General features: G+C 39.9%; 1 protein-coding gene across 2 annotated transcripts in view; it reads right to left on the bottom strand.

Moving 5' to 3' along the window:
• Window positions 1-4,557: 4,557 nt before the first annotated feature.
• The window catches only part of PPP4R3A (protein phosphatase 4 regulatory subunit 3A), a 45,290-nt gene continuing 39,628 nt past the window's right edge, over window positions 4,558-10,219 (bottom strand). For both annotated transcript variants that reach the window (XM_038755437.1, XM_038755473.1), the window contains exons 13-15: window positions 8,273-8,466; window positions 6,206-6,432; window positions 4,558-5,856 (exon numbers count right to left, since the gene is read on the bottom strand). In XM_038755437.1, the coding sequence (XP_038611365.1) occupies window positions 5,746-5,856; window positions 6,206-6,432; window positions 8,273-8,466 (532 nt within the window). In that variant the 3' untranslated portion in view covers window positions 4,558-5,745. The remainder of the gene's footprint in view (window positions 5,857-6,205; window positions 6,433-8,272; window positions 8,467-10,219) is intronic.

The raw sequence follows: 10,219 nt of genomic DNA, 5'->3' as shown, positions 1-10,219 counted from the left end.
CCACTGACAATGTCTGTCACAGACACTGCACCACCTCAGCACCAACTCTGGGGACCTGAAAGCTCCTGTACCCAATCTGTCCCACAACAAAGGGATTCTAGCCCAGATCTTAAGAGGAGCCTAAATGGGCCTGAGCTCACTTCTGGTTGAGATGGGGCTGCCACACGGGTTCTCCTGGGAGGCTGAGCCTTGAGGCAACAGAACACCAGGGTTTATATGTAATTCCCATGGGGACCACCAAACATATATAAAGCCACCAGCCACTCCCCACCTTAGCCAAATCACAGGCTCTTTTTGTTTCTTATGGTATTTGTTAAGCAGTTATTATGTTCCAGGCACTGTACTAAGTACTAGGGTAATAATAATAATGGTACTTCTTAAGCACTTACTATGTGCCAAGCACTGGTCTAAGCACTAGATACAAGTTAGTCAGGTTAGACACAGTCCCTGTCCCATGTGGGGCTCAGTCTACATTCCCAGTTTACAGGTGAGGGAACAGGCTCAGGTAAGTATAGTGACTTACCCAAGGTCACACAGCAGACGTGGTAGAGCCAGGATTAGAAACCATAACCTTCTGACTCTCAGGCCCATGCTCTATCCACTAAGTCATGCTGCTTCTCACACTAAGTCAATCTCATCCCGTGGGGCTCATCGTATTAATCTCCATTTTACAGATGAGGTAACCGAGGCACAGAGAAGTGAGTTGCTTAAGGTCACGGCAGACAAGTGGCAGAGTGGGGATTAGGCTCAAGGCTAATGCACTGATCTGAGCCCCCTGCACCAGTTTTTCCCTTTCAGAGATGAACACAGACCTGGGACAGTCTGAGACAGATTGAAAAATGAATACCAAGTGTTAAAGTGTCACCTAAAAGCTACGCATTTTACAATCTTCTGCCCATTTGAAGATGAACCAGTGCTGTGATCAGTCAAGGGATAACAGCAAATGAGTTCAAAATGACAGCCTCTCTAGATCACATGTATAAAGCAGAAAATATTGTCCTATTACAAGTGGATCCAGTTGAGAGTCTGCATCTAATGGGCAGAATCACTGTCCACCTTCTTTAAAATATTTCCAGCGTGGGTAAACACATATTGACAATCAGCCTCAGAATTATCTGCCTGCAACAGCTGGGACCCCAGGAAACAACACTGATAACAATCACTAAACCAGTTTGCTCTGGGTCCCAACGGGAGAACTGTGTAAGACGGTGGGAATAGGAAAAAAAAAAATCAGTGGTCATAAGAATTACATAGGAACTTATACATGATACATTTTGTGTGGCGAGACCCAACAATCTTGAACAGTGAACACAAGAAAACTGCAAATCTATTTGTAAGAAACTTGAAAGCTACAAAGCCAATGGGAAAGAATTTGGAATGCTACAATGTTAAGGGTAAAGAATTTCCATCAAAAGTTATTACAGGTGACAAGACACGGATTCACTGCTATTCCTATTAAGCAAGTAACACGTAGTGTGGACAAAGAAACAAAGACATAATTTAGTCTTAGACTGGTAGTTTTAGAACATATGACTGATGGCAGAAATGGGATTCTGCTTCTGCAGTACACTGCAACATTAAGGGAAAGAGAGCCACACACACCAAATCAGCTTTTCTTACTTGCCAATGGCACCTAATAACTGCTTCAATGAGGATAAAAGTGCATTATTCATAATGTGAAAAAACAAACTTCATATTTGCTACTTTATAAGGCAATTCCAGGAAATTGTTATTTTCATCAGTGTAGTCAGAAACAGACAACTTGAAATATTTTATGCAAGATAGTTTACAAAAAAGTCATCCTTAATTTTCTCTTGGGTGCATTTTTTCTAATTTCTCTCACCCTCTCAATTTCTTTCCTAGTCCTAACAGGTTAATACTAATAATAATGGTATTTAAGTGCCCAATATGGGCCAAGCGCTCTACTAAGCACTGGAGTTGATATAAGCAGATTGGACACTGTCCCTGTCCCATATGGTATTCTCAATCTATGAAGGGGCTTATCTTCTCCCCACTTTACACTTGATAAAATTGAGACGGAGGTTGTGACTTGCCCAATGTCACAATACAGGTAAGTGGCAGAGGCAGGATTAGAACCCAGGTCCCCCGAATCCCAGGCCTGTATTTTTTCCACTAGGTCAGGCTGCTTCTCTATGTGGTTTACCAGATTAACATTGAGACCTTTCATTGATGTCAAATTTTCCTGTATTTTGAAAAAAATTTGGACACATGGGTTTGTAGGAGGCAAAGGGGTCAAACTAGGATGTAATGACTCATTTCCAATTCCTTCATCCCACGAAACCCAAGTGGGCTGAATTTAAGTGCCTCTTTTGTATTTGCTCTGCCAATATAAAACCCCATTACTGATGATCTGACTAGGCCCAATATCCTTCTTCGGGTAAGTTAGATCTGTTGCTTCTTGTACTCTTCTTACAGGAGAGTCTATTTCTCCCTATGGAAATTTAAGCACACATTTGACTGTCAAACCACATCCCTTTTATGTTGTGAGTGATGACAACAGATTCTGAAAAACCAAGTTAAATGACAAAATTATGTTTGGGGAATTTCCCAGTTTAAAACATGTGACAACTCTTTTCAAACAAAGCAAAGGGATTACACTTTGAGATTGATCTGGCTCTTCTGCTATCTTAATTTATTTACCTAACCAAATATTATTCCACTGGATTATAATGGTCTGGGAAAGCAAATTGATTTATTGGTTAAACTAAGAACAAAAAATTGGTTCCCCACCCTATACCATACCTGTAATTTAGGTACCATTCCATTTCCTCAATAAGTGTACAAACCAATTAAGTAGGTATTAGTTTAAATGTGAACCTAGGGTGTATCTCCAATCAACTGCACTTTTAGAAACACAGAAAGTGTAAATTAGCAACCATACTCTCAATAACTAGTCTGTCAACTTGACCAGCTCTGGAAAAAAAAAAAAAAAAGTGATGAATGTGAGAAAGTAATACGAATTACTATAGTGTTTTTTTTAATGGAAAGAAGGTAGGGGCATTTGAAGCTTGTCTTTGTAAATGCATGTGAAAGTATAAAAAAAGGTAGCAACCCCTAATACACTTAAGCAATAATACTCAAGAAGTGAAGAGCAATTTAGTTTATATTGGCTTGATCAAGTGGTGTAATTTCAATAGTATCTAACAATCTTTTGAGAAATGCTGTGCTTACAAAGGATCTATTTTTCCTTCTGCAGCAATGGAACATCATGTCTTGGATCTATATCAATGAAATAATAATAATGGCATTTGTTAAGCGCTTATTATGTGCAAAGCACTGTTCTAAGCACTGGGGAGGTTACAAGGTGATAAGGTGTCCCACAGGGGGCTCACAGTCAATCCCCATTTTACAGATGAGGTAACAGAGGCACAGAGAGGTTGTGACTTGCCCAAAGTCACACAGCTGACAACTGGCAGAGCAGGGATTTGAACCCATGACCTCTGACTCCAAAGCCTGTGCTCTTTCAACTGAGCCACGCTGCTGCCAGAAGTCAATAGCACCAAATTTCAAGTTTTTGCCACCTTGTGCCCTATGATCTATACTGGTCATTCTCACACATCTGCCAAGTGATAAAGCCAGGGAGGATGGGCACTTTTGTACTTTCATAAATGAACCCAAAAAATCAGTTTAAATACATTAGTTTTTAAAACCATGGAATGTTTAAAAACAGGCAACCACCCTTGGGGTCCTCTAAAACAACACACTTTCTATGGAAATCTATGGAAAGAAAAATTCAACTTTTCACAATTTAATATACCACAGCCAATTTGTACAGTTGCAAACTCTCAACTGACTTTCTCTGGGCGACACAGACCTGGGAGGTTTTAGATCCAACAACCACATTCTTTCTTTCACACTCACTTTTTGTAACAGTAAAGTACCTTTTGCTTTTTACACCTGCTGCATAAATGAATTGGGTTAATTGGTCTAAATCAGCAACTCAAAATTAGCAAAATACTCTCTGAATTCCTGAAATTCACTTTAACCTCTTATGGCTAAACATACCCAGAGGGTTCACCATCAGATATATCATTACAAGGACGAGTTCATAGTTTGATTGTCTCGGGAACAATCCCTTGACCTCCAGCACTCTGGCATGTTGCAAGCCTATTGGTTGGCATCAGCACATTTACAGTAAGAGAGCAGTGAAATTTTGTTTTATGAATGAAGCTCAGAAGGATAAACCAAAAGGAAGCCAAGATAGTGCCAGGAAGATCAAAGTAGTCACGCTCAACTCAGTACTTTCTTCATTACTACGAACTGTTATCTCCTTCTGTGGGTTCTAGAGCTAAAAGATCTTTAATTAAAAAAAAGGGGTGTGTGCAATGGATAGTTCAGCATTTAATTTTATTCAAAAATGAATATATCAGAACTTGGCAAACAGGGGGAAGTGAATGATAATGGCTAGTTTGCTAAACTTGCTTTAACGGAATTATTAAAACTGATGTCATTCTAGTTAAAGGAAATTTGGAACCATCTCCTACATCTCAAACTGGTATTCCAAAGAAAGAGGTTTAAAAAATACAACTAATACCATTATTCTGAATTTTCACTTTATTTTTCAAAACTCAAATGTGTTACTCTTAAATTACCCATCGTAAATTTTGATTTATAAGTGTACCGTCATTCTTTCCAGATAAGAAATTTCAGGATCTCTTTGGAATACTCATTCACTTTCTAGGTTTAACAAAACTGTTTGAATTTTTAAAATTCCACCCTATTTCCCTGAATTGTTTCTCAAGACAGTTGCTGATGTAAATTTTAATATAAAATACTTAGTCACAAAATAGTATTGCTTTTGTATGCACACTAATGCAAGATTACTTTGCTTTTGTCAATAAAAACTATACCATTTTCCATAAAATCCTAAACAGATTAAGAACTGTGATGGAGAACAAAACTACACAGGATGAAACAGGTACCAGCACAAGTTAGATTATATTACATCAAAAAAATTTTAATGGTCCCAAATATATACTCAACAACTAAGCATACACTCAGGGGAGCAAAATAACTCAACAAAAACAAAACCCAAAAGAGAAACCAAAAAAAAAATTATGACACAAACGACCACACCTAGAATTCCACTCAATCTTTAATCAAGTAGGGAACATACCCCTACTTTAAAAAAAAAAATTAAAAAAATCTGCAGTTTCAAGGGCAAAGGGAACAGATAAAAAAGAGGAAACTTTCTATTCGGCCCCTCCCCCACAGAGGTTTTTAAAACCTGTTGTAGCTTGACTAAAATGTTCAGAATGTATGATTTCAAAGGCAGGTCTCTTTATATATACATTTATATAAAGAAACTGCTGGCATTCTCAACTTGTGAAGAATTGTGGCAGAAAAGCCCATTCTTCGTAGTCTCATACATGGTCCAAGAAAGCATGTTCTGATTGTAGCAACTGACCAGCCAATCCAGAGTTCCACTTACAAACTCCTGCCCTGTTGGCTTAATTTTTTTCCATTTCCTTCCCTGAGAAAAGGGCAATGTGTGGTCCAAGCTGGAGAGCTCAAAGGCATAAGTCTTTCCCCTAAATGTTTAATTTCCCCCTCCTTCTGCTCCATTGAATTGGCACTTGATTAGCAGAAAGCCAAATGCATAAGGCTGATCTGGGTCAGTCATCACAAAAGACCGCTGCTTTGTTGTGGATTTTTTTTAGGGGGTGTGAGGGAGAAAAAAAAATGTTTTTCTTTTTCAACAGGTACTGATCTAGGCAGTTGCCATTATGACTCAAGCTTTGCTTTCTTTGACAACGATAGAGTTTCTTCCTTATCTTCATCTTCATCATCCTCTTCATCATCGTCAGGATAATCCACAAGTCCCACCAGTCCTCCCTAAAAATAAACACAAATTGTTGAAAAAGTGGTTTTCATAGTCAAAAATCTCCTTGTAGGAAGAAAGGCAACTATTGATTTTTTCACATCTCCCTTAGAGGTATCACAACTGCAAATGAAAACCAATTGTTTTAAACTGAAGATGACATTACTAATGATGAAATCCTTCTACACATGCACAAAACTCCCTAATAGAGTGTATCTAACACAGAAGAAAGTTGTTCCCTGTAGGCCCTGTTTTCTTGCCCATCTCTTGTATTCTGCTCTCTGTCAAGCCTTTGTTTTGGGTGGCGGGGTGGCAGGTGGGGAGGTTAAGCCCGGTCATGCAGGTCTGCCAGGTGAAAAATACCTTAGTAGTAATAGCTGCCGTCTGAGATGTGCTTTTAGAAACAGATCCAGGAGATCCGGGTGATCCTGGAGACCCAGGCGATCCTGGAGATCCAGGCAAGTTAGTTGCAGATGACTGGCTGGTAAGATTAGTCTTTGTCCCACTTGAAAGGGAAAGCTTGAAACTTGGGCTCTGACGACCAGAGAGATTTGTTTTCAGCAGGACCTCCTTTTCTTCGCTTTCTTTCACTGAAGAGAAAACAACTTTCAGTAAATAGGAATCACCCCACGTATTTTTAACTGTAAGCTTGTTATTGGCTGGAAGTGTGTCTGCTAATTCTGTCATACTATACATTGCCAAGCACTTAGTGCAGTGCTCGGCACAAAGTAAGTGCTCAATTAATACCACTGATTGACTTGACCTCTTTTCACAGAAAACAGAATCTAGGCAGTCTTGCTTTAGAGCACAATTTGGATATAACACAAAGGATGAACTGGGAAACAGAGCGCTACATAACCTGACGGTGAAATGGCTATAATGTGACAGCTCTGAAGGTTGCCTCTTGAAGCGTGATTCTAAAGGATGCAAGACAACACCAACAGTAGCTTAGCAGCACTGCACAAGGAACCAACTCCAACACTTACCACTGCTTTCTGAAAAATGAACTAAAATTTTGCAAATTGGTTCCTAGCATAGTGTTAATGAAGTGACAGATAGTAAGGCACATTTGAAATTGGCTGACTTCCTCAGCCTTCTTCAATTTCGGCCAGGATGACAGAAGCCTGTACCACTTCAATTGCTTGAGCCATTAATCACATTCATTATACTTATTGAGAAGCAGCATTGTGCAGTGGATAGCGCATGGGCCTGAGAGTCAGAAGCTCATGGGTTCTAATCCTGGTTCCACCACTTGTCTGCTGTGTGACCTTGGGGAAGTCATTTCACTCAGTTCCCTCATCTGTAAAATGGGGATTAAGACTGTTGTGAGCCCACGTGGGACAGGGACTGTTTCCACCTGATTTGCTCATATCCACCCCAGTACAGTGCCTGGCAAATAGTAAACGCTTAATACCATCATTATTGTTATTATTGTTGTTGGGGGTTTACCGTTTGCAGAGCATTGTACTGCTTGGAAGAGTACAAACAGTCTGTAGACAACCTCTGCTCTCAAGGAGCTTACAGTTTAGAGGGGAGACAAACTTTAAATTATAATAGGGGAAATGGCAGAGTAAAAGGATGTGTACATAATGCTATGGGGCCGGGGTGGGGTATCAAAGTACTTATGGGATACATACCCAAGAGCGTAGGCGACAAAGAAAAGGGTAAATAAGGTGGAGAAATGAGGATTTAGTCGGGGAAGGTCTCAGAGTAGATGTGATTTTAGTTGTGCTCTAGAGATAGGGAGAACAGTGGTCTGTCAAATATGAAGGAGGAAAGAATTCCAGGCCAGAAGGAAGATGTGGGCAAGAGGCTGGTGGTACAACAGGTGACACTGAGTAGGACGGCATTACAGGAGCGTTGTGTGCAGGCTGAGTACTTCAGTAGATCACTGAGGTATGGTAGGAGGAGGAGAGCTGATTTGAATGCTTTAAAGCTGATGGTAAAGAGTTTTTTTTTTATATGCAGGTGGATGGGCAGCCACTAGACGTTTTTGAGGAGTGGGGAGGCCCCATGACTGGCCCAACATCATTTTTTGACAGCATGAGGGTTTTCAGAAATGTAATTACTGTCTTTTAACATGAATGCCTAATGTAGGAGACACTGGAGAATGGAATCGATAGGACAGTAAATAAAAACTGAATAGCACTGTCTACTGGATTTTATGGCAGAGGCTGACATTTTTTAGGTACTTCCCCCGGCCTCCCCCTTCTTTTAACCTCAAACTTAGCCAATTATAGATTGCAATTTCTAAATACTGTAGTTGTAAGTTCCTATGGTTGTTAATTACAGTGCCAGCTATAATTAAGGGTTGGTGATGGTTTTTAAAGAGATCTGAGCATACTGTGCATGCGCTCTCTCTCTCTCTCTCAACCTTTTCATTCGTCTGATTTGTACATACTCCTTCCCATGCTTATCCAAAAAACTCACATTTCTTCCTCTCCATGAATTTACTGATTGGGTCCATTATGTCATCATCATTTTTAGTTTTATTATCAGACGGAGGAACCACAGCTTCTCCATCTTCCATGTCATCTTCATCTGTGTTGAACCACATTTCTTCCTCATCTTCTAGTGTTCTTGCATCTCTTCGATATCTATGGTTCCTCAGGATGGAACGCATGCTAAAAAAAAAAAAAAAAAGAAAAAGTTTAAGACTATACAAAATAACTTATGTGGGATAATTTTGACCAAAGTTTTTAAATCCTAGAGAAATGTGGTCAGAAAGGCCTACAAAACATAATATATCTTTCCCTTAATTCATGCATAAAAATTTACTCCTTTTTCATCTGACTAGCTGAACATTATCAGAACTCTACCGCTTTGTGTCAACTACTTAGTAACTTTTGGTGCTCTATGTTCTATTAGTTTTTGGAATTTAGAGACCATGTTAAGGCCATTCACGTTTAGTTAATGAAGTATATTTAGTTCTTCCAAAATGTACTTTTTTCATCACACGTCCTAGAGAGAACAACATTAGGGAATTAGGTAAACTTCTGAAAATACACATCTGCCTGGAAGATGATGTATGCTGGAAGAGAGGGCTGTGTACCACAATGGAGTCATTCTTAGAAGCCAGGTTCACTAAGAACCTCTCTCATATTAAGGCAGAATAATAATAATAATAATAATAGTATTTATAAAGTGCTTACTACGTGCCAAGCACTGTACTAAGTGCTGGGGTAGATTCAAAATAATCAGATCCCACATGGGACTCACAATCTAAGCAGGAGGGAAAAGAGGTATTGAATCCCCACTCTGCAGATCAGGGAACTGAGGCACAGAGAAGTGAAGTGACTTGCCCAAGGTCACAGGACCTGGGTTTTAATCCCAGCTCTGCCACTTTTCAGCCCTGAAAAGTAGCAGAACTGGTATTAAAACCCAGGTCCTCTGATTCCCAGGCCCGGGTATTTCCATTAAGCCATGCTGCTTCTCTCAATGTATACTACAGTATTTTAGAATGATTATTTTAATCTTGATATATGAAAACTACATTACCAATTTTTAAAAAAAATTTCCGACAACGCAGTTTTAACATTCAGCCTGTTGCATATCTAAGTTGAATAAATCCCAAATAGAACTAGTATTCCTTGGGCCCAATGCACTGTGACTACTCTCATCTCCCACTCTTCCACTCCCACTCTAGACTACTCTTCTAATAATAATAATGTTGGTATTTGTTAAGCGCTTACTATGTGCAAAGCACTGTTCTAAGCGCTGGGGGGAACACAAGGAGATGAGGTTGTCCCATGTGGGGCTCACAGTCTTAACCCCCATTTTACAGATGAGGGAACTGAGGTACAAAGAAGTGAAGTGACTTGCCCAAGGTCACACAGCAGACATGTGGGGGAGGCGGAACTCGAACCCATGGCCTCTGACTCCCAAGCCCACACTCTTTCCATTGAGCCACACTGCTTCTCTAGACTGTGAGCCCACTGTTGGGTAGGGACCGTCTCTATATGTTGCCAACTTGTACTTCCCAAGTGCTTAGTACAGTGCTCTGCACACAATAAGCGCTCAATAAATACAATTGAATGAATCTCCCAGTGGAGAAGGGGTAGGAAAGGTGTACCCCAAAACTATTAGAAGATGCTCACTAGAATTTAATTGCTACCTAACTGTCCGCACCTCCCACCCAAGTAGTGGCTGTGCTGTGGCTGAACCAGCTTCATGGATGGTAGTTCTTTTTCCATCAGCCAGTAAGTATTTATTATTATTAAGTATTTACTGAGCATGGACGCTAAGTATTTATTTAGCATTGTTCTAGGCATCTGGACCAGAATATCAATGTTCAGATCTGGATGTGTTACCACAAAGATCTTGTCATGAGAATATTTGCTTATGCCCTCAAAGTGGGAAGTTTGTTCCCCCAAAAGT

The sequence above is a fragment of the Tachyglossus aculeatus genome, chromosome 1, assembly GCF_015852505.1.
Source record: "Tachyglossus aculeatus isolate mTacAcu1 chromosome 1, mTacAcu1.pri, whole genome shotgun sequence".
Lineage (NCBI taxonomy): Eukaryota > Metazoa > Chordata > Mammalia > Monotremata > Tachyglossidae > Tachyglossus > Tachyglossus aculeatus.
This window is presented reverse-complemented; position numbering and strand designations above follow the sequence as displayed.